The 25,106-nt window shown below is 42.0% G+C and overlaps 1 protein-coding gene across 1 annotated transcript; it reads right to left on the bottom strand.

Moving 5' to 3' along the window:
- Positions 1 to 11: 11 nt before the first annotated feature.
- On the bottom strand, positions 12 to 25,055 carry CCZ1 (CCZ1 homolog, vacuolar protein trafficking and biogenesis associated). The gene is made up of 15 exons (XM_038763944.1): positions 24,914 to 25,055; positions 20,181 to 20,278; positions 19,994 to 20,087; positions 19,592 to 19,669; positions 18,795 to 18,842; positions 17,980 to 18,063; positions 14,885 to 15,060; positions 13,098 to 13,179; positions 11,015 to 11,076; positions 10,293 to 10,404; positions 6,457 to 6,490; positions 5,552 to 5,669; positions 4,055 to 4,213; positions 2,394 to 2,521; positions 12 to 341 (listed from the first exon to the last, which is right to left on the bottom strand). The coding sequence occupies exons 1-15, from the start codon at positions 25,019 to 25,021 to the stop codon at positions 286 to 288; spliced, it is 1,437 nt and encodes a 478-aa protein (XP_038619872.1). The 5' UTR covers positions 25,022 to 25,055; the 3' UTR covers positions 12 to 285.
- Positions 25,056 to 25,106: the final 51 nt, after the last annotated feature.

The raw sequence follows: 25,106 nt of genomic DNA, 5'->3' as shown, positions 1-25,106 counted from the left end.
ATTGAGAGTCCTTAAAATTGAACAAGGTACTAGTTTTATTTTCCAGTAAAATATTCACATAATGTCAGAGGAATGGAATGGTTGGCATAAGATGTAGCAGACTGGCTTTAATTAGTGCCACAAATATTTAAAATCTAAAAATCTCATGATCAGAGTTTACAGGTGTAGTAGAAATTTGATTCTTACAAAGCAAGTATTGCTTTACTATAGTCGTTATTCCAGTCAATAATATGACTAATAACCTTCAATACTGTATTCTGACACTTTCGGTAAGGTGCATGATGGTCAATCCAAGAAGAAGATGTTATTGAACTGTGTTGCACAAAGTTTCTTTACTTCTTCTGAAAAGACAACAGGAAAGAGTAGTTAAAAGGACTGCTTTCGTTTTAGAAAAAGGCTACCGCAGGCACCTCTTTCCTCCCCTAATCTCAATGCTTGATGACAGACGTTCTAAATTAAACGTCAAGCATCAAAAATGTAAGGCTTGTCATCACAATCACTCTCCCACAAACTGCATTAGGGTTAGTTTCAGTGACTGCTGGACATATAGTTGATGATCTAATGCTGCTGGGCACGTTTTGATGCTTAAAATATAAACTGAGTATTGATTCTTAGAGTACCATAAATGGAGCCTTGAAAAAGCTAATCCAACTCCCAAAGTGCTTCTAATAGTACAAACGGGGTTTTAAAGAACTTCATTTTTATTACGCTTATGAAATATTACTGTCTCATTTTCTGCCTCCCTCCACATACACTTTGATTTCATCAGATTAAATCCTTGATGGTTATTCTAATGTATTTTTGATCACCATCATCGTCAGTTGGAGTGCTTACCATATGCAGGGCATTGTACTAAGCACTTGGGCGAGAACAACAGTTTTAATAATAATAATAATAATGGTATTTGTTGAGCGCTTACTATGGGCCAAGCACTGTTCTAAGTGCTGGGGTAGATACAAAGTTAGCAGGTTATACCAAGTGAGGCTCCCAGTCTTAATCCCCATTTTACAGATGAGGGAATTGAGGCACAGATAAGTGACTTCCCTGAAGTCACACGGTTGACAAGTGGTGGAGGCAAGATTAAAACCCACGACCTCTGACTCCCAAGGCCAGGCTCTTTCCACTAAGCCACACTGCTTCTCGTTATTTAGCTGATAAGAAACTAACCTAATGCAAGCACATACATTTTTGCTATACATGGAATTTAACAGCCTAAAGAGACACAGGTATACAAGTAGCACTTATAAATTCAAATCTCAGAGTATTATTCCTCATTAGACTACTGGTTCTACATTTTATATTGTCCCACCTCACAGAAGCAAATAAGCTAGACTACATTTTTATATAAAAGTAGTACATAAAAAACAGGATTTGAAAACAGTTGTAAGAAAAACAGTTCTTCTTTAGCAAGTATTTGGTATTGTTTTATTATATTTTATAACAGTTTAAGAGATCACTTCCCCAAAAATTGTTCCGTTTTTCAGCAAGGAAATGGATGGGAAAATTATGGGTATTTGGCACTTAAAGATGAAGCAGTTTCAAAAGAATGCTCAAGGCCCTTGTCTGGCTAGTGTATTTTCAATACTAAACCTTAATAGTAATCTTGTGAAAAAGCATAAAGATTCACCTGCTCGCAAAATTTATTTTAACACTTTCCCCATCCCCAAAGTAGCACTCAGATTGGGGAAAAAGGGGTTATTTTCTGTTTATCCAGTATGAAGTGTTTTTCAACCTTTAGGAGTAGATATTTACAAATTCAGTTGTTAGATTTGAATAATTTAATTGGGAAGCAGCAGGCCCTAGTGGAAAGATCCCAGGCTTGTAAGTCAGGGGGATGTGGGTTCTAATCCTGGCTCTGTCAGTTCCCTGCTGTGTGACCGTGGGCTTGTCACTTCATTTCCCAGTGCCCTGGTTTCCTCATCAGTAAAATGGGGATTCAGTACCTGTTCTTCTTACACTCTGGGCCCCAAGTGAAACAACAACTGTGTCTGACCTGTTTATTTTGTATCTACCCTAGTGCTTAGTACAGTGCTTGGCATAAAGTAAGCATTTAACTAATGCCACAATTATTATTACACTGCTTCTCCAAGTAATAAAGTAACACCTTATTCACTGAACACACTAATGTTGATTTTAGAGAGAACTCTTACTGATATGACAAGATAAGATAATGGTTTCTCTTATTAAAAATGCCTGATAAACTTACTTCAGTAATCATAGTTATTTTGTTCCAGTTGCTGTTTTGTAGGGCACAAACACTAACCATTATGCAACCTAGCCTGGATTTAAATATTAAGATTTTTTAAAATTCCTATTTAGTAACAGAGAGGAGTGTAGTGGTACCATTTCAGACTAAATAAAGCTATTTTTCAAGCACTGAATCAAAAACTTACCATTGACCTCAATCAGGTTTGCGTTTTTTTGATTCAAAATAACATACAGTTCCCGTTGATCCGATTTTTTTCCAACAACCCAGTAGTCACTCATTGCCTTCACAATGATTTCCTCATCCTCATCCACTCTGTAAAACAAAATCCCAAGCCTAATTTAATGGATAAATCTACTGACTGACAGGGGGAGACTGCACTGCAAGGGTACACTTTGAACAAGGTTATTATTTACAGAAATCTGAAAATAGCTTCATCCTCAGTGTGGCCTAATGGAAGAAGCGTGGGCCTGGGACTCAGGAGGGACCTGAGTTCTAATCCCAGTTCTGCCACTTGTCTGCTGTGTGACCTCGGGTAGGTCATTTAACTCCTCTGGGCATCAGTTACCTCATCTGCAAAATGGGTGAGCCCACGTGGGACAGGGACTGTGTCCAACCTGAGCAAGGCTTGGCATATAGTAAGCGCTTAACAAATACGACCGTTACTCTGGCCCTGAGAGCTACAGGTGAAGCTACAGGGGAAGCCGCGTAGCTCAGTGGAAAGAGCCCGGGCTTTGGAGTCAGAGGTCAGGGGTTCAAATCCCGGCTCTGCCAATTGTCAGCTGTGTGACTTTGGGCAAGTTACTTCACTTCTCTGTGCCTCAGTTCCCTCATCTGTAAAGCGGGGATTAAGACTGTGAGCCCCCGTGGGACAACCTCATCACCTTGTAACCTCCCCAGTGCTTAGAACAGTGCTTTGCACATAGTAAGCGCTTAATAAATGCCATTAGTATTATTATTACATGTGAAATTAAACATCCAGCACAGTTCCTAGTATGATTGTGCACCACAAATTGGTACACACAACACTGTACAGAAGGATTTGGGACTCTCTAGCGTAGGGAGCTTAAGTTCTCAAGGAGCCAGACTTCAGCACTTGGGGGAAAAACTCCATCTAGTCCAGAATTCCCAAGGAATAACTGAACCTTCCCTCTATCTGTCTACGACTATCGACTAATCAGAGGCAGATCTAGGCTTCCGCGCCCGGGGAAACTGGGTATTCTGACTCTCAGTTCTGTGGTGTCCAAGCCCACCGCTTTGGGGCTGGAACAGTTGACCACCACAAGCATGAATGGTCCCTTGCCTTCTTCTTCCCTCTCTTGCTGCCTTTCCTGCTTATGACAGAGATGGGGGGACGTCAACTCCAGGGGACATCCCCAGAGAGGGAAGAGTGGTGGGGGGTACGGCAATCTTAATTCCACTATGGCAAAGTCTGTCGCTGCTCCCCACAGGTGTAGGAGGGGTGTGTGTACATGTAAATGTTTGCAAGGAGGTGGTGGGGGTGGTCAGGCAATCTCTTACCCTTTGGATCTGCCGCTGAAGAAAAATGAGAGGGGAAAAAACTGCTCAGAAATTTCTTTTGATAAACCACCAGCCTAAGGATTTTAACCATTTATCATAATTTTACAATCTTTTCAGATTCGTTCTGACAATCAGATTCTAAAAATTCATCAGGGTTGATTTGGGGGCTCCCTCCCCACCCCATGCTGGGCTGAAAAATGGGGAGAGTACTAGCCTTCAACTCTGTAAGCCAGTCCAATTCGGATTTTGAAAAAAAAAAAATCTGAAAATAAACTTCAAACTAATCTCAAGCACACGGAGCAGAAAATTCACAAAAATCAAGATCACCTCGTAAAGTCGCTGTTGATATCACCTAGAATTTTCATTAGATCAGGATGGACGGACGTAAGTGATACGCTGGGTGTTTTCCTCATGTGAATTGTACTTTTCTCGGCTAAGTTCATATGGTTGAAGTAGATAAACTTAAACTGAGGTTCCTTCTCAGACCTGTGGAAGGTTGAAAGGAGTAATAATACATTTTGAAATGAAACTGCATTATCCAGATTAGTCCAACAAATATATTCTGAGAAGCTTTAACAGATTGACATTTACATTTCTATTTTTCTAAAAAATTATGGCTGGACAGTTCACAATACTTGATATCTACCTTTCACATACTTGGGACTTTCTAAGCATTAACAGTATGGATTTTTAACCGCCAGGTGTGAGGGGTCCTTTTTAACTCTTTCTTAAAATTTAGTTCAGCTAGCTACAAGTAGTAATGCTTAATAACCAAGAGAAAGTGCATATGAATTACTCTCCGGAGGATTTAGACCAAATTGTTTAAAATAATATAGAATTTAAAAAAAAACAACTTGAGGGGAAGAGGTGATGTCTTTTAGTAGGTCACTGGAAACTGTCGATAATTAGCTGATATTTAAGTGAAGTTATTTTTTCATCAGTTGGTCAGCTGATTGCCATCGTCCCACAGAAATGACTTCACGGGTCTTAGAACACCATGTAAGACAGGGACTGTGCCTGACCTGATTAGACGGTACCTACCCCAGTGCTTAGAACAGTGCTCAAACACACACAGTAAGCAATTAAAAACACCAGAAAAAAGTTTATAGTTACTTGCTTCTCACAATATCACTCTACCACACCCAACCCAGTGTTAGCAACCCCTGGCTCTCGAGCCATACGGCCCATCTCGAAGTCAGACGTGGCTCTCGAGTTTAGGTGCTTACCCCTTGGGGACCATTACTTATTTCTTCTAGACTGTGAGCCCAACGTTGGGTAGGGACCGTCTCTATATGGTGCCAACTTGGACTCCCAAGCGCTTAGTACAGTGCTCTGCACACAGTAAGCGCTCAATAAATACGACTGATTGATTACCCTGATGGACTTGGTCCCATGAGGGCAATGCCAGTAGCTTCACCTTCGGGGCAGGAAGCAGCTGGTCCCACCGCTCTCATTTGAGCCATAAAGGGGCCAGCCGGGATCAAGAGGGCAGCTCTACTCCTCGTCCTCGGGTGATGAGACGCGGCCCCATCCAACCCGGGGATCCATGGGTTCCCACTGTCCTCATCATTTCATTCATTCAATCGTATTTATTGAGCGCTTACAGCGTGCAGAGCACCGTACTAAGCGCATCCCACCGAGGCCTGTGCAAGCAGCATCAGCATTGAGGTGGTCCCGCCAAGCCGGGCATCTGTACTGCCAGGGGTCCCCCGGGCCAACGAAAAAGTTCTCATGCCATGTGACTTTAATACGACAGCAGGAGGCTGCATGGCTATTCTTTTCAACCGCTATATGGCAATAGCAACGTAAGAGACTTGTACAAACCCTGCTATCCTCTTGTTGATGTTGTACTGTTCACAAATGTCGGATGCTAACACAGTCAGCTGAGGCCCAACGATGCTGTCCAGTCTTCGGCAAAAGTCCAGAGTAGGCTGCATGGTGGCTAGTAAGTAGTTTGTAAAATATTAGGAGTGATTTTTTCTCTTCCCCCCTCACTGGCATATCCACTATATTATTGTGCCAGAGGGCAACAATTTATTTTCTTCCCAAGACTTTCCAATGTTCAGGAGAAAGTCTTTACGATTAGGGAAAAGAAGCAATTGAAATATTCAATTAAGATTGAGTGGCTTCTCCCCCCCTCCAACAAGAATACGAAAGACAAAAAAAGCACTCAGACTCATGATTAAACATTCAAATACACATTGAAACTTGGAGGCAGCTTGGCCTAGTGGAATGAGCACTGGGCTGGCAGGAGGCCTGGGTTTTAGTCCCAGCTCCACCACTTGCCCGCTGTGTGTCCTTGGGCAGGTCACTTAACTTCTCTGTGACCCAGTTTCCACATCTGTGAAATGGGGATAAAATACCTGTTCTCCTTCCTCTAAGACTCTCAGCTCCATGCGGGAAAGACTATGTGTCCTATCAGATTATTTTATATCTATCCCAGCACTTGGCAAAGAAGTGCTTAATAAAACCCTTCATCATCATTTATGCTATTAAATGGACTGCCTAGCATGGTCTTTGAAAGTCAAACAAATCCACTTGGAAAACCTGCTACTGTTATTCAGGATAACAAAGATCCGTTCTGAGAGACTGTAGAATTATTCCATTACAGATTTCCCAGAACTATATTTACTACTTGTATTTTTATGACAGAGCAGCAGAGAAAATGATACTGTACAGAAAGCTTGTGCTAGTTTTGACTGGACTGATTCTTCAAGTGGCATACTTACCGTCAATCATGAAACACACCACTGCACTCATGGCCTGGGAAAAAACAACAACAACAAAACCCTTAAAAGTTACACCAATAATGCCACATAGCAATTCCTTTAGGCCATTTATTTCAGAAATATTCAGATAATCTGCAGCAGCAAAATGTCAAAATAGCCCTTGATGGCCCGTTGTATATATATTGGGTAGGAACAATCCCAATTTTTTTTTCTAGAGTAAAACAATCCTAGCTGGTGTCTCTGCAATTTCACTGAAACACAAATATCAGTCCTCAAAACAAATAAAACCTCAATATATACTTTGAAATAATAAAATGATAATAATGATAATGGTGGCATTTGTTAAATGCTTACTATGTGCCAAGCACTGTACAAGCGAATCAGGCCCCACATGGGTTCACGGTCTTAATCTGCATTTTACAGATGAGGGAACGGAGGCACAGAGAAGTGAAGTGACTTGTCCAAGGTCACACAGCAGACATGTGGCAGAGCTGGGATTGGAACCCAGGTCCTTCTGACTCCCAGGTTCATGCTCTATCTACTAGGCTACGCTTTCCAGTGCTTAGAACAGTGCTTTGCACATAATAAGCGCTTAACAAATGCCATCATTATTATTATTATTACACACTTTGGTAGAATGAGCCGAAATTCCGACTCCCTTGATTTCAGGCATCTATACAGGGTTCTTCCATGGTAAGAACTATCGGGAATAGCACTAGTGAATTTTAATGCTGTTGTTTCCAAGTATAACAACACTAACCAGGCATTTATTAAATCTACTGTGTGCTTAACACTCAGAATAGAGTCCCTGTTCATTTTAACAGGATGCAAAGTTAAAAAAAAAAAGATCTAAGTCAAAGTCTATTACTGAACCATATTTACATTGCTATCAATTACATTGTGTTTTCTATCACTGTTTTAATATATTTTTATTGTTTTGGTTAGTTTTTTTATCCTGAGAATGCACTAATGCATCTTAAATGACTTCCTAAGGGAAACTCTACTTAATTTAGCACTTATTTCCTTAATCGATCAGTAGTACTTACTGAGTACTTAGTCTATGCAGAGCTCTGTACTAAGCACTTGGAAGGGTATCAAAATTGGAAAACCTGATCCCTGGTCTTAAGACGCTTACAATTTTATTGTCATGGAACCAGTTAAGAGTACTAACTGGGGTCTTGCTGATGAGCGAAGCAAGGGAACATCCTAGACCATAATACCATTACTAGAATAGATCACCATGAGCCCATTCAGGGCAACAGAATAATATGATGGTGGGCCTCCTTGTCATCTATCTCTATGGTCATGAATGAATGAAGGAATGTAGCATCTAATATTCCTGAAGTTTCCCTCCAAATCCCTAACTTTCCCTCCAGCAGCCCATGAATGACCTTTTGTCCACAGATTTATCCAGTTGATTATTTTTCAGCCTGCGAAACTTCCTGGGGGTAACAAAGCCCATGTGTTTACCCTCTGTGGTGAGAAAAAGAGTTTCCATTTATTTGTTTTAAACACAGCTTCACCCTTCAACAAGGGCTTTTTTGTTCTGGTGTTAGGGGGTTTGCTGAACACCACTTTAGTATTTACTCTTTAACTGTTCCACTCTAAATCAGTTTAGGAAGATTTTAATAATTAAGATGAGTCATTTGGTACTTTTAGGACTTGGAGGGACATTGCTAAATCCTTCTCAAAGACCAATTGCAAATTAAATGACTTGCTCTATTTAAAGTCTGCAATCCTTCCGATTACAGCCCGCTACATAAAGGTACTCAGTAAATGCTATTGGTGACATTTTTCAGTCAAGCCCATTGATAATTTTTTTCTTTCACATGCTTACCTCACAGATACAGAACACTCCCAATTACACAGGCCAACAGAGGACATTATGACCATAAACCGTGGATTCAGCACACAGTCTACTCACTCATTTCTGCCAACTCTCTCGTCACCACCCCTGCACGCTTATGCTGCTGCTTATACTTTCTTCCTCCTCCTTCCCTCGCCCTCCACACCTCTTCATTATCCTGGGATCAATTTCTGGCAGCAGGGATGGGGTAGAAAATGGCTTGGGCGCGGCAGTGGCCGTACTACGCTTCTAGGGCACTAAAGGGCTGGAGACGAAGGAGACCGTTTCCCTCCCCACAACCATCCGGTCCCAGGAGTTTCTCCATTGAACAGCTCCTCTAAGGCCAACCCCTGCCACTTCCTTACGGCAACCCAGGGATTCCTCTGCCATTGTGGTTCAGGGCAGCTTCTCGGTCATTCCTGGAGCTGGTGGCTTCTCATCACTCCCCACATCACACTTTTGGGTGTCCAAAAGGGTGGAAAACTGAAGAGGGAAAATGGACCCAGCTGGGCTGTAACAAAAGTCACCGGGACTGTGTTAGCACAGGGGCAGGAGACAAAAAAAAAAACGGCATTTAGGAGGAGCTGAGCTGGAGCAGGAAAGCCAGGCCCGGGACTCGGAGGGGAGAGAAACGCCTCCATGAGCGGTTGGGCAAAGGGGAAGAAAAGATGGATGGGGTGAGAGACCAGGTGTCCTAGGAATGGCTGAATCCGCCCTGGGTCACTGTGACTGAGGAGGGAAAGGATCCAATGAGCAGCAACAGGGAAGCGGGAAGGGAGGCGGGAAGGTGGAGAAGTGGTCCAGGATCCTGGGGACGGAACAGTAAAATACCCTGCAAAGAGTGTAGACCATCTACAATGCAGATAATTAACCTCCGTCCTGTACTTCCTTCACATTCTCCTGCTGCTAACTTTGTCATTTTATTATAAACTGTGCCACCCTGCAAGAGTGTAGACCATCTACAATGCAGATAATTAACTGCCGTCCTGTACTTCCTTCACATTCTCCTGCTGCTGTCATTTTATTATAAACTGTGCCACCCTGCAAGAGTGTAGACCATCTACACTGCAGATAATTAATCTCCGTCCTGTACTTCCTTCACATTCTCCTGCTGCTAAGTTTGTCATTTTATTAGAAGCTGTGCCTGAAAGTTTAATTGAATAAAGCTTAGTTACATTTTCAGGACACCCTGAAAGGACACCTGTTTTAGAAAGGGTGTCTTTACGTCATGCTAAGTGTTAGCATGTCAAATGATAAAACCATTTGCTGAGATTAGGATTGGAGACAGGTTCAGAAACCATTACCTTGAAACCTTCGCATGAACAAGAGAGCAGAGTGGAAAAGGGGAAATTTAAGGAGCAGAAAGCCACTGCTTCCAAGTGGCTCCTTGCCGGCTCTGTGGTTGAGGCAAGTTAGAAGTCACTCAGCGGCAGGTTCAGCCCATTCGGGCACTAGGATTTTCCCTATATCTCAGGGAGCCAGTCTGGCTTTGACTATAACACACAGACGCAATGCTGAAGAAGTCAACAGGAATCAAGCACAGCATGTCTATGGAGACCATTTTTCACTCTAAACCTACAGTTTCAAGGAGATTTATGCTCCACTAACTACGTGGTAAATATCACTAACATACTAATGTCATTATAAAATGGAATTATATGCATTATAAAACAGAATGATTTTGGCACCTCGAAGCTAGGCAGAGTAGTACAAAAGGGAACTGAAACCCAATCTGTAGATGAATAGATCTAAAAGTAACATACCACTGGAAGAGAAGCCCAAGTTTTGGATTATAAAGTAATTCATTCAGCCGTATTTATTCAGCGCTTACTGTGTGCAGAGCACTGAACTAAGCGTCGGGAAAATACAATTCAGCAACAAATAACAGAAACTTCCCCATGAACTTGACACAGAGACAAACCAGTCACAAAAGCAATCGTATCTTTTCTACGGAAACTGATAATAGGGGGAAAAAAAATGGTTGTTTTACCTTGTAAACAATTAAATGGAGTTCTTCATAGGTGTCGTCTGTTTTTACAAATATTTTGGGGAATCTGCATTTTGCTTCTGGTTCATTAATGTTCAAAGGCCCAGTAAGAAATCTTAAAAGTAAACACATACATGGGCTAAATTCAGCAAGGAAATTCTCATTCAGCTCTATTCATCGATGACTAGGGCACACACGCCAATTGTGCAAAAAAGAGGCCAGCATTTCCTTAGCTTGAGTAAAATAGAATCCTTCCAGATTTAAGAAAGGGAAAAACAAGACACCAGATTTATGTCTTAAACACTGGATGGGAGGGACCCTGGTGATGAGATATGATTTACTATTGTGGCTGGTTCCAATTTTAAGCCACAAGTATATTTTTGGGGTAGGTACTACTTACCCAGATTTTATAGTGCAAAAGCCAAGTTTAGTAAGATCTAATTCAGTATCTTGGTGTACAACCTCACTTCTCACAATTATTTTCACCCTCAAAGCAGAATATGCTGTTCCTCTATAATCAATCAATTGTATTTATTGAGCACTTACTGTGTGCAGAGCACTTGGGAGAGTATAGCACAACATTTGTCTTTTCACACTAACAAAAATTAGTTATAAATGTTTCATAAAGCAGTACTATTCAAATTTTTTCTCATCAATTATTATTTTTGATGCGCTTGTAAGGAGACTAGGAAACTCCACACTGTACATCAGGACACAATCGTTACCTTCCATAGTGCTGAAGATTTCCTGGCATTTCTGCACGTATTGGAGAATCCCTTCCTGCCAACTGCAAACAATTCAAAAGTTCAAAAATTATTATTAAGGAGCTTTCTTTCTCTTTCCAAAGCCTGGACTAAATTGCATATGCAAAGAAGTTACAAGCAGATTTCAGTTTATATCCTTTTACGTTAAGGTATGTAGGCCTCAGTCAGTCTTCCTTTCAATGCTTTTTCTTTCGATTTTTGAAGACTTGCTGTCTTTGACCCTTATTAAAGCTCGGTAACTTCATCTTCCACAGACCCCAGAGTTCTCATGATGGTCACCCTTATATAAATGTAAATAATGAACAAGTCCCTTAATTCAATTTTATTTCATGTTTGTACCGACTGTTACTAAAGAAATGTAATTATGCAGTTTAGTGTGACATGAAAGGATAAGTAAGCTTAGTTTAAAGACCTAAAGTCTGGGAGTCAGAGGATCTGGGTTCTAATCCTGGCTCTGACACTTGTCTGCTGTGTGGCATTGGGCAAATCATTTTACTTCTCTGGGCCTCAGTTATCATCTGTAAATTGGGGATTAAATAGTCATCCTCTCTCTTAGACTGGGAGCTCCATGTGGAACAGGGACGGTGCCTGACCTGATTATCTTATACCTACCTCGGCATTTGACACAGAGAGGGTGTTTAATAGTACAATTATTACTAGTATTATCTAAGTCAAATTAGGTTTGCTCTAAGTATTTTCTTTGAAAGCCCCAGAAACTATGTTGATGCGTTTTATCAGTGTCCTTTGTGATACAGCTTTAAAGCACAGCACAAAGTGTCAAATGAATTTATATTTCAAAAAATGCAAGCATGTAGTAACTCCACTGTTAAAAATGAAATATATTGTAAACTGCTGCTTTGCGCTGAAAAATCCCAAAACACATTATATGGAAGAGGTAATTATGGCATTAGAAGTCAAAAGGAATCATCTGTTTCTCTTTTGTGTTTTGGGGCATTAGAAAGAGAAATGGTCCAGGGATTTATGAACGAGGAGTGATCATTCTCCCTCACAATTCCCCTAACCTGATCTTTCTAAAGATGTTCTTGAAAGTATACCTAAGTGGAGTGATATTATAGAGTATGCAGTCAGGGTTCTTAAATTTGTGCTCATTTTCTGAAGTCTTGAACTAAATCTCAAAGATGTGCTTTCAAGGGGGAAAACCCCCCCCCCAAAAACAAAACCCAAACATACAAAAAAAAGCCAAGCACTGTAATATAAACACACATACTCACACACTTAAAGCCCTCCTCCAAATCCCACCTCCTCCAGCAAATTTTCCCCTTTGATTTTCCAGGTGAGCCATATCATCTCCTCAGCGCTTACGAATTTACTTACACACTCCTTAACACTCCTGACTACCCTAGTAGTAAATACTTTAATGTTTCTGAGTCCCCTGAGGGAAAGGGACCAGGTCTAATCCCGCACTATGTGTTCTTTCGCAGCACTTAGTAACAGAGCTCCGCTTAATAATTATTAGAACTACTATTTAGCACTAAATTACTGCCACTACTACATTAGAGTCTAAGCTCCTCATGAGAAGGGAACATTTCACTTCATTATTTTGTACTGCCAACGTGCCTAGTATAGTGTAGTGCGGCAAGTGGACATGATTAAAAAACTACCACAGAATATTGTGCAATGTAATAAAAAATAGAGTGAAGGCTTTTAATATTTCATATTCTTCAAAGTTCATCTTTTAGGGTTGCTGCAGTTGAGTGTGTACTAGAAAATCCACTCTTCACTCAAGAGCTCATCAACTAACAGAAGGGTTTACGATGGGTCAACTGTTATTCACAATAGGACTACTCTCTGCATCATGAGGGTGTCAGAGTTTTTTAGTCCATCGGAGACCTGCCAAAGACCAAGTGTACATCGATTACCTGGATAACTGAGGCCAAAATATAGAAATTTGACCTCAGTTATCCTGATAGCTCGTATCCCAAAACTTCTCTCATTCTTAATGTAGATTTGGCTTAAGACAGCCCTGACAGAAACTGACAATAATGGTACGCCCAACATTGTACAACCTTTTAAGAACGCTTACCTCAGGCTCTATATGCCTTGGAAATAGTGATGTTGTGAGGTATTTGTATAAAATTCTCATGTCATCTTGTTCTAATCCACTCCTGTAACAATGAAAAAAAAAGTTAAAGTTCTGAACACATTCCTTTTTCTCCTATCCATCCTGGTTACAATAATGTCCTTCCTTCTCACTGAATACTGCATAAGGTTTTTCCTTAGGAATCAATCACAAATGCTTCTGGATTTCAGATGTGTCACTGCAAACCAAGGAACGAAAAGAAACTAAATAAATCTTGGGGTCTCTGAAACTGATACTCTGTAATGAATTGTTGAAGACCACTGGACCTCATAATATACTTATTTTTTCAAAAGCTCCATCTAAACGTACCCACAAGGAGTTTAACCCCACAGTCGTGCTTTACTCAATCATTCAATCATATTTATTGAGCGCTTACTGTGTGTAGAGCACTGCACTAAGCGCTTGGGAAGTACAAGTCAGCAACAGATAAAGTTGGTCCCTACCCAACAACGGGCTCACAGTCTAGAAGGGGGAGACAGCAAAACAAAACATGTACACAGGTGTCAAAACCGTCAGAACAGAATTATAGCTATATGCACATGCCAAGACCACATAAGGAACTTCATTAATTGTAACAAACTGCTCCATTTCAGTGTGCAGGAGAGAGATCACTTGCATTAATCAATCAAATTTACTGAGCACTTACTGTGTGCAGAGCACTGTACTACGTGCTTGGGAGAGCACAATTAAAGAGTTGGTAGACACGTTCCCCACCCACGGTAATTTTTTACTAACATAAATCATTTTACAGAAAGATAGTTCATTCAATACTAGAATTAATTTTAGAAGTTTTAACCAAAGGGAATGGTGCTAAAGAAGCTACTAATGTTTCCAATCTCTACATATTGTAATATCTCTCTCTCAGTGAGTTGTAGCCCAGGAAAGATCTGCAGGAACAGCATCGCTACATTTAAAAATGCTATGTTTAGCCAAATCCCATGGTTTCCATAAAAGCCATTTACGTCGTGCTCTTCCCTCCAATAATCGCTCCTGAATGAAGCAGCAGGGTCTAACAGTAAGAGTACTAGCCAGGGAGTGAGGGGCACTAGCCCCAGCTTTGCCTTTGACTAACTGTGATTTTAAGAAAGCTACACCTGAGAATCATTGTTATCCCCACCTATGAAATGGGGATAATACCACCTTCCCTTTTTACTTCTCGGGTATATGATTATGATTCTATCCTAAGGAAGAAAATAGCTCTGAACTCAAGTTAATAGAAATCACCTTCATGAGACATGAAGACAGTGAGAAAAAAATAGTATGTGGCACTTTTAAATGCTCAGTCTTCCCAGCACTGTTTATGGTATTTGGCAGAAAATAGCATATTGTTTTATGACTCAAAGCATCAACTTCATTTTGTTTACCACTCATTACCATCATGTTTAATTACTCTATGTTCCTTGTGGGCAGGGACTGTATCTACCAACTCGGTTGTTCTGTACCAAGTGCTTAGTACAGTGCTCTGCACGCAGTAAGTGATCGATAAATTAACTGGTGACCAATAAACTTCTCTATTTCCGCTATGCTCCCACCCTTTTAAAAAAATATATTTACCTTCTTTCCCATTCTTAAAATGTAGGAAGGAAGTATCATCGCCATTTTACATACTAGAAAGTCTCTCCTCAGAATCAATCAGTGCATGACGTGGTAGCCCATCAACTTCCATCTTTCCAGAACAGTGTAAAACCACCTCATCACCTTATTGGCCTTAAAGCTTTTGGGGCACCTACCAGATGAGCTGATCGTTATAGAGAAAGGCAGTGTATTTGACTATATTCAAACTTTCTTCCACCTTATTAATAAACGACTGGATTTTCAAATATGTCATTTTATCCAAAGGGAAGAAGCTGATTCCACCAAAAATGTCAAGTAGGTCACATGACTGCAAATGCAATGTTTGCAAATACTGTAGGAAAAAACAAAGAAACTGATTAGGAGCATAATGAAATTTTACACAGTTAGCAAAGCATCTGGATTTGAATTAGATTTGTACGAAAATGAAATTCAAACGTTTTAAATACGCTACGGCAAGAGCAAGCACTACGTCCGAAAAAGAGAAATAATTTAGCCCAGGAACAATGACACAAAGCTAATTTTGAAGCCAAGAGCCTTCCAGCCACTCTGCCAACAGGTCACTGATCTATGCAACCACTTAAGGCGATCAGGTTGGCTGTCACAATGTACCTATCGCATTCATCTGAACAACTGTTACATATTCGAATATGGCTCATTTTTAACCTGTCTATATTAAAAATATCCTGTTACGTATTCTTATTCCTTAAACCATTGTTCTCCAAGTGGGGTCTGATGATTCCTGACGCAAGCTAGGGCCTACGGAGTCAGAAAATGATATAAACGGTAGGAGGACCTATCGCACAACAGTAAGTCAACAGGGTGAGCTGAAGAGGGGAAAGTATGATGTCAGTCATCTTTAGATGTAAAAAGAGGGCTGGTGGTTATTTAGCGGAGGTTAGGGGGAGTGAAACGGGAACACAGGGGCCTAAGGTTGTCTGAAAGTAAAGCATTACGAGAAAAAGGATACAAATTTAGATATCCCAGGGGTTCCCCCACCAAAAAAAAAAAATCTAGGAAACACTGATCTAAATACAATTTATTTTTAAATAAAGGGAAGGTAGATGTAGCCTATGAGAAAAAAATATGAGAAATACTTAGTCCACTCTTAATATTCTATAAACGTATCTGGCTGCAGATGAATACAATTTTAAGAACCACTGTTTTCCATGGATGTGCATAAAGCTACCTGTCATTTCAAGTTGACTATGCTCTCCTTCACTTTCCATCACATTGTGCTTCTCCCTGTACTGAATCAATAGTTCATATGCATTAACCAAGGGAACGTAATTGTAACTATTTAAAGTTAAAATAAGGTACTACTGCAATTAGTTCATAATGCTAATGGACCCTCTGAGGTACAAAGCACTGTTAAGTAACTAACTGCCTTGTAATCTGAGCAGCATTATAATTAATCAATAGTATTTACTGAGCACCTACGGTGTACGGAGAACTGTTCTAATCTCTTTGGAGCATTCACCAGAGATGGCAGACATGATATCTGATAATTTACATTATCACAGGGGAGACTGACAATAAAATGATTTACAATAACAAGGAGGAAAATGGACAACTGGGTGAGCGGTTAAGTAAAAGGATATGTTCAAAAGTGCTGCAGGTAATTGTGAGTACAAAAGTGACTGGTTGGTGCCAAGTGCTGGGGTGGTAGCTGGGAAGGACGGGGTGGGTGGGGATCTAAAACTGGGAAATGGGTTAATTGGGGAAGGCATCCTAGAGGGGATGTGATTTCAGAAAGGCTGTGATCTGGAGGGTATGAAGAGGGGAAGAGTTCCAGGAAGGAGGAAGAAAGAGATACAAGTGAGGCTTAGGGAACAAATCAGCCTGAGAAGAATGAAGAGTGTGATATGGGGTATAGTGGGAGAAGAGAGTGGATAAGTAGTGGGGGAAAGCAGACTTGGAATGTTTGTTTTGGGTGATAAATCTTTAATTTCACCTGGTGGGACAAGGCACGCATTTCCTATCACCCCTTCGTCCAAAAAGTCTTTGGTTTTACCAACTGCAGTACACTCAGGAACCTTACCTCCCACTGCTGGGAAGGGAAAATTATCCATTTCAGTTCACTCCAGTAATTACACTGAATCATCCTGTACTTCAAACTCCAAAGTCCTGCCATTTGTTCAGAAAGAATAATGCCTGCTAGTTCACAGAACAAATGCATACAATTCCCCCCAAAACTGATCCAACAGGGCCCCGAGACCTCGTTGATCCCCGACGATAACGCTCTTTATTCGGTGTTCCTTTGTGATAGGATCCTGTATATATGTATATATGTTTGTACATATTTATTACTCTATTTATTTATTTTTTTTACTTGTACATGTCTATTCTGTTTATTTTGTTAGTATGTTTGGTTTTGTTCTCTGTCTCCCCCTTTTAGACTGTGAGCCCACTGTTGGGTAGGGACTGTATATGTTGCCAATCTGTACTTCCCAAGCGCTTAGTACAGTGCTCTGCACACAGTAAGCGCTCAATAAATACGATTGATGATAGCATCTACTGAATTTTAGCGTCAGTATTTCCCTGGCACTTTCCTGTTTTGCAGTGACGCTCGGGCTTTGTAGCACTTGCAAAGTTGACCTTGGCTCAGACTCTTTCTTCCCTCCAGTTCCAACTGCCAGCCTCCCAATCTCCCTGAAGTAAAGTAACTGACTTCAGTAGAAATTAAAATCTCATTTCAATCATTGTCCTCTGGTTGACATAGCCTTAATGGTAGATCACTTATGTGTTACCTCAAGATGTCCCTTTGCTGAATAGGATGTAATCAGCCGATGGAATTTATCGAGTGCTTAGTTTAGGCAGAGCACTGTACTAAGCGCTTGGGAGAGTATAGACATGTTCCCTGCCCGTGATGAGCTCACATTAAGTATTTACACGGTTACTTGAAAACATCTAATTCAAAACTTTGAATTACTGATACAAATTTACGTTGCCATTTGATCAGGTGATTCTATTTACTGTGTTTTAAAATTCGTCCCTATGATTCTGGATTTGAAGAATGCCTAAAACCACTTGATAGCATACCATACGAAATGATGTAGTCTATTCCTTTTTTTTTATGGAACTGAAGAGTGCCGACTGGGAAACTCTGAATTGGAAAGTTCTTTTGATCACTTGGGGATTTAAAGGTCTGTATTTCCTTCATTTCACAAGTGATTCTCTATTTGATTAATTACCTTCATTCTTTTTAAGGTTTTGAGAAATACCAAAATTAGAAATAATTCTTTTAACTTACCCGATGAAAGAATTTCTCTAGTCTTTCTTTTAAAACTTTGACACCTCCATCTTCCATGGCCTTCAGAAATGTACCATTGAAGAGCTTGCAATTGAAAAACACAAAAACTATCAATTTGCTAGTCCTTTTAGCCAATTGCTCTAGATTGCAAACTCTAATTCTTTAAAGTCTAATTTTTCTATCAAGACTTGCTGTTCTTATGAATAAAGGAAACCTTTTGCATCACTAAAAAATGTTTAGTGAAGCCTGAATCTGGGAGTATCACTTTCTGTTAGTTATCTGAATGATAAATAATGCTAGCATAAGACTCTAGATATAGATAAAGCTGGAGTTCACACTAGGAAAGTCTGCCTGAGTTAATCATTTTATTACACCCACCTTACTGCAAACCTTATTGGGAAGCTCAGTGTGATCTAGTGGAAGGACAGTGGGCCTCAGAATCAGAAGACCTGGGTTCTAATCCCAACTCCACCATTTGTCTTGCTGGGGGACCTTGGGCAAATCACTTCACTGGGCCTCAGTTACCTCATCTGTAAAATGGGGTTGAAGACTGTGAGCCCCATGTGGAGCACGGACTGGGTCCAACCTGATTATCCTGCACCTATCCCAGTGCTCAGTGGCACATACTAAGTGCTTAACAAATACCATTAAGAAAAAGAAATTAAAACAGCCCACCTGACCCTTTCTTTTCCTGAATATAGGAAAAATACTACCTCTGAAGCTGCAGAGTGGACAAAACGTAATTCAATAAAACTAGAATCAAGAGGGAACCTGGATACTCACCCTCTCAAAGTTGTAAAAATAGTTATGTTTACCTTGTACATATTATAGCACTGTTGTAGAACTGAACTGTAAACCTTGTCCTACAATAAAAAGCACAGTTATGCGAAGCACAACTCAGTACGGAAGAAGAAATGATGCACAGCATTTGGTGGCACACACATTTCACATTTGCCCTGGGTACTTTTCTTTACCTGGCTGAGCACCTCTTTCTCTAAAAGAGTAGTCCAGTAACAGCCAAGAGTAAAAGAATGGAGGATATTTTTATACACCTAAAATTACTCTAGTCCATAATGGAAATGAATCAAGGATGCCTCTATGAAAGGCAACCCGGGAAGGGAACCAAGTCTGTCTTCCCAACTTTAACAACACTGGGAAGGTTGTGGCACTGTGCACCCAAAGACGTTTTGCGGGGAGCAGTGACTGCCCTTTTCAAATACGGTTTAATGTGCATATTTTAGTTGGGATATTTTTGAGATTGCATATTTGAACTTTTCGCTGCTCATAGAGTCTTCTTATTTCTTACAGTCAGTGAGACCCTTGTGGGCCATTTTCTTTCATTTACTCTAGCATTTAGTATAGCTTAATATCGATGATAATAATACATAACAAGAGAACAAGTTGTTTTTCTACATGACCCTAAAGCACAGCAACACAAATCTTTACATGTACAGATCTTTGGGAAGCTGCGTCAGAGATAACACACCAAACTTTCCATTGAAGATTTAAAAAAATCCCAAACCGATGGCAAATTACAAAATTTTCGGTCAAAGTTTTTCAGGTCTCATCTCGCTTCTAAAAAATGAATTAAGCAATAAAAGTTACACTTTACCAACAACTCCTCTTCTTGATATTCAACCACTGGTTTTCCATCTTTAGTGTGTTTTTCAATTATTGGATTCCGAACAACCTAAGATATTTTAAAAGCTGGAATTATGTGATGCACTGATTCTGCACTCCATTCCCACCACATATTCCCGTCATTTTTTAGGCATAATGTGATTTGTTAATTCTAAAACATTACAAAAACAAAACAAAGGAAAGCCTTCAAGGGCTCTAAAAGGATCCATTGTCATTGGATGAGCAGACTGATAGTGTTTGACCATCAATTTTTGTTGTAAAAGTGATATTCAATTGTGTTCGAACAGATTATTTTTCTTTAAGTATTTTCACATTTTCACTAATAAACACATAAAAATAGTTGTAAAAAGATATACATTGTTTATGTAAATACCATGACCATCCAGAAATTCTCTTCTGGTTCATTGAAGAACTGCCTATTCTTCTGGGTATGTAAGGATTTCGCCGGTTTTGATGGGCTAAAGGTCCTAAAAAGGTTAAAAAAAAAAATCTGGGATAATTCTTCAAGACAGTTTTAAAAATTCAATAAGTGATGCGGGAGGACATGTGTCTACTATTACCTTGTAAACTGTACTATAGCTTCACACAAGCCAACATTTCTAATTTTTTCATTCTTTTCGATTTCATTTGGGTGGTAAAAAAGAATCTTTTTTTCTTCCTAAAGTTTGAAATGAGAAACACAATGATATCATTTTTCATGAAAGCTCGATCTCACGGTAAAATAAAAAAGAAGGGTTAGCGCTCAACCACCTACTTCATTCAACTTTTCAAAAGCTGGCCCTGTAACCAATTCGGGTACAATAACGGGCTTTTCTCAATACTCACAGGAGCTTATGACCAGCATGAAGGAGTGTTTTTCTGAGCAACAAGAATATATTCCCTGGGAGTGGCAACTTACAATTCTTTCTGGAAAAGAAAACCGTTTGGTTTTTCTCTCCTGTCATATTTGACAACACCCACTCACATAAGAAATCCAGGCCACTTTAACCTATCGTTAGAGTCCTATTAAAATATCTCCTCCAGGAAGCCTTCCATGATTCCATGTTTGTACATATTTATTACTCTATTTATTTTACTTGTACATACCTATTCTATTTATTTTATTTTGTTAGTATGTTTGGTTTTGTTCTCTGTCTCCCCCTTTTAGACTGTGAGCCCACTGTTGGGTAGGGACTGTCTCTCTATGTTGCCAATTTGGACTTCCCAAGCGCTTAGTCCAGTGCTCTGCAAACAGTAAGCGCTCAATAAATACAATTGATGATGATGATGATGATTATGCTCTCAACGTTCCTTGCAGTATGTCCCCTTCATACCTCCCCCACGCACTTAATCCCACCCCTAAACAAGAAGCAGCATGGTCTAGATGGATAGAGCTCAGGGCTGGGCGTCGGAAGATCATGGGTTCTAATTCCGGCTCTGCCACTCGTCTGCTGTGCGACCTCAGACTAGTCACTTCACTTCTCTCTGCCACAGTTACCTCATCTGTAAAACGGGGATTAAGACTGTGAGCCCGATGTGGGACAGGGACTTTGTCCAACCCGATTTGCTTGCATTTCCCCCTGCCCTCATTGCTCTGTACAGTGCTTGACACACATCAAAAACCACTATTATTCTTATTATTATGGATCATCCCAAACCCACCCCTGATCACTTATGCACTTAGCCTTCTATCTGGTTACTTCCCTAACCTGTAATTTATTTTAACATCAGTGTTCTCCCTTCTAGACTGTAAACTCCTTGAGGGCCAGGATCGTGCCTACCTATTGGACTCTCCCATGCGCTTAGCGCTATGCTCTGCACACGACAACTGCACAATCAATAGCACTGATTCAACCAGTCGAATTTATTGAGCGTCTACTGCGTGAGGAACACTGTACTGAGTACAACAGAGTTGGTAGACGTGTTCCCGGACTCACAGTCTAGAGGTTACTGCAAAGAGCACGGGCTTGGGAGTCAGAGGCTGTGGGTTCTAATCCTGACTCCATCACGTGTCTGCTGTATGACCTTGGGCAAGTCACAACTTCTCTGTGCCTCAGTCACCTCATCTGTAAAATGAGGTTTATGACTGTGAGCCCCACGCGCGGGACAACCTGATTAGCTTGTATCTACCCCAATGCTTAGAATAGTGCTTGGCATATAGTAAGTCCTTAACAAATACTATAATTATTATTAACACGTAAAATAACAAAAATAACATTATCTTTCTCAGCAATTGGGCAGGCAGCCCTAACAGGAATTGTGACTTGCTGCCCAAACTGGAGCTTAATCAATAACTCCTGGAAATTATGAGCATTTTCCATTTCAGGAAACGGAGTCTCTCCCGTCATTTCCTTATATCAATCAATCAATCGTATTTATTGAGCGCTTACTGTGTGCAGAGCACTGTAATAAGCGCTTGGGAAGTACAAGTTGGCAACATATAGGGACAGTCCCTACCCAACAGTGGGCTCACAGTCTAAAAAGTGGGCTCACAGTCTTATACCCCGTGTCCCTAACCAAACACGTGGGTCCTCTCAATAAAGACATAAACCATCATCATAACGACGATGGCATTTGTTGTGAGCTTACTTTGTGCCAGGCACTGTACTAAGCGCTAGAAACAGGTATGGATCTTCGCATCAAAGGGAAAGGAATTAATAAGAGTAGCTCACTGACACCGTCAGTAGTTTAAAGAACTTGCGATCCTAAAACTTTCAGGAAGTTTTAGTGAAGCAGCGTGGCTCAGTGGGAAAAGCCCCCGGGCTTGGAAGTCCAGAGGTCGTGGGTTCTAATCCCTGCTCCGCCACTTGTCAGCCGGGTGACTTTGGGCAAGTCACTTCACTTCTCGGTGCCTCAGTTCCCTCATCTGTAAAATGGGGATTAAGACTGTGAGCCCCATGTGGGACAACGCAATTACCTTGTAACAACCCCAGTGCTTAGAACAGTGCTTGGCACATAGTAAGCGCTTAACAAATACCGTTGTCATTATTATTATTAATTCTGGCTCCGCCTCCCGTCTGCTGTGTGACCTCGGGCAAGCCACTTAGTAATAATAATAATAATAATAATAATAATGGTATTTGTTAAGCGCTTTCTAAGTGCGAAGCACTGTACTTAAGTTCTCTGGGCCTCAGTGACCTCATCAGTCAAATGGGGATGAAGACTGTGAGCCCCACGGGGCACAAACTGATTACCTTGTATCTCCCCCAGCGCTGAGAACGGCGTCTGGCACAGAGTAAACACTTAACAAATACCATTATTATTATTATTAATCCCAGCTCCACTGCTTGTCTGCTGTGGGACCTCGGGCAAGCCACTTAATAATAATGACGATAATAATAATAATAATGGTATTTGTTAAGCGATTACTATGTGCCAAGCACTGTACTTAACTTCTCTGGGCCTCAATTCCCTCCTCTGTCAAATGGGGATGAAGCCAGGGAGGCCCACGTGGGACAACCCTGATGACCTCGCATCTCCCCCGGCGCTTAGAACAGTAGCAGGCACATAAGCGCTTAGTACAGTGCTCTGCATACAGTAAGCACTCAATAAATACGACTGAATGAATAGGAAGTGCTTAACGAGTAAGCGCTTAAGAGAAGCAGCGAGGCCCAGTGGAAAGAGCCCGGACTTTGGAGTCCGAGGTCATGGGTTCAAATCCCGGCTCCGCTAATTGTCAGCTGGATGACTTTGGGCAAGTCACTTCACTTCTCTGGGCTTCAGTAAATGGGGATTAAGACTGTGAGCCCCCTTTGGGACAACTTGATCACTTTGTAACTTGCTCAGTGCTTAGAAGAGTGCTTGGCACATAGTCAGCGCTTAACAAATGCCATTACCATTATTATTATTATCACCTCGTATCTCCCCTGGCGCTTAGAACAGTGCTGGGCACATAGAAAGTGCTTAACGAGTAAGCGCTTAAGAGAAGTAGCGAGGCTCAGTGGAAAGAGCCTGGGCTTTAGAGTCAGAGGTCCTGGGTTCGAATCCCGACTCTACCAACTGTCAGCTGGGTGACTTTGGGAAAGTCACTTCACTTCTCTAGGCCTCAGTTCCCTCCTCTGGAAAATGGGGATGAAGACTGTGAGCCCCCTTTGGGCCAACCTGATCCCCCTGTAACTTCCCCAGCGCTTAGAACAGTACTGGGCACATAGTAAGCGCTTCATAAATGCCATCATCATTATTATTATTACGACCTCGTATGTCCCCCGGTGCTTAGAACAGTGCTGGGCACCTAGGAAGCGGTTAAGGAGTATGGTGGTTAGGGGGGTTACTAAGCGCTTAGTCCAGTGCTCTGCACACAGTAAGCGCTCAATAAATACGACTGATTGATCGGTTAAGGTGGCGGGTGATTGTCGGGGGGCGGGGGGGGGGGGGGGGCTACGTTGGGCCTGTGGGGCTGGAAGGACGGTGGAGGTTTCCGGGGCGCTTTGGGGACTTTGACCTCCTCCTTTCCCTCTCCTCCTCCTTTTCTCCTCCGTTTTCCCTGTTCTCCTCGTCCTCTCCTCTTCCTTCTTTCCTCCACCTCCTCCTTTCCCTCTCCTCCTCCTTTTCTCCTCCGTTTTCCCTGTTCTCCTCGTCCTCTCCTCTTCCTTCTTTCCTCCACCTCCTCCTTTCCTTCTCTTCCTTTTCCCTCTCCTCCTCTTCTCCTCCGTTTTCCCTGTTCTCCTCGTCCTCTCCCCTTCCTTCTTTCCTCCACCTCCTCCTTTCCTTCTCCTCTTCCTTTTCCGTCTCCTCCTCTTCTCCTCCGTCTTCCGTTCTCTTCCTCCTCTCCCCTTCCTCCTTTCCTTCTCCTCCTCCTTTTTCCCTCTCCTCCTCCTCTTCTCCTCCGTTTTCCCCGTTCTCCTCCTCCTCCTCCTCCTCTCCTCCTTTCCTCTTCCTCTCTTCCTTCTTTCCCCCACCTCCTCCTTTCCTTCTCCTCCTCCTTTTTCCCCTCTCCTCCTTTTCTCCTCCGTTTTCCCTGTTCTCCTCCTCCTCCTCCTCTCCTCCTTTCCTCTTCCTCTCTTTCTTCTTTCCTCCACCTCCTCCTCTTTCCCTCTTCTCCTCCACCCTCCTTTCATTCCATCGTATGGACTGAGCGCTCACCGTGCGCGGAGCAGCGGACTAAGCGCTTGGGAAGGCCAAGCTGGCACCCCGTCGAGCCGGTCCCCACCGTCCCCGTCCCCGCCTGCTGCCAACGTGCCCTGCCCGGCCGCTCAGCCCCCGCCCGGCGGGCGCTGAGCCAACGCGCCGGCCGGCCGGCCGGCTCTCGGTCCCCCCGGTCCCCCTCTCCCCGGCCCCCTCTCCCCGCCCCCCGCCATCCCGGCCCGGCCGGTACCTGTCCCTCCCGAGGGCCGAGGCGCGGGTTGTAAATGAAGAAGCCGAGCAGCGCCGGGGCCAGCTGCTTCTCCGCCCCGGGGCCCGCCGGGCCCGCCGGACCCGCCATCCCCCGGACGGACGGACGGACGGACGGACACGGGGACAGACGGACGGACGGACACACACACACACACACTCACTCACACACACAC

The sequence above is a fragment of the Tachyglossus aculeatus genome, chromosome 21 (genome assembly GCF_015852505.1).
Source record: "Tachyglossus aculeatus isolate mTacAcu1 chromosome 21, mTacAcu1.pri, whole genome shotgun sequence".
NCBI classification, from domain to species: Eukaryota; Metazoa; Chordata; class Mammalia; order Monotremata; family Tachyglossidae; genus Tachyglossus; species Tachyglossus aculeatus.
The sequence above is the reverse complement of the archived record's forward strand: the minus strand, read 5'-3'. Positions and strand labels throughout refer to the sequence as shown.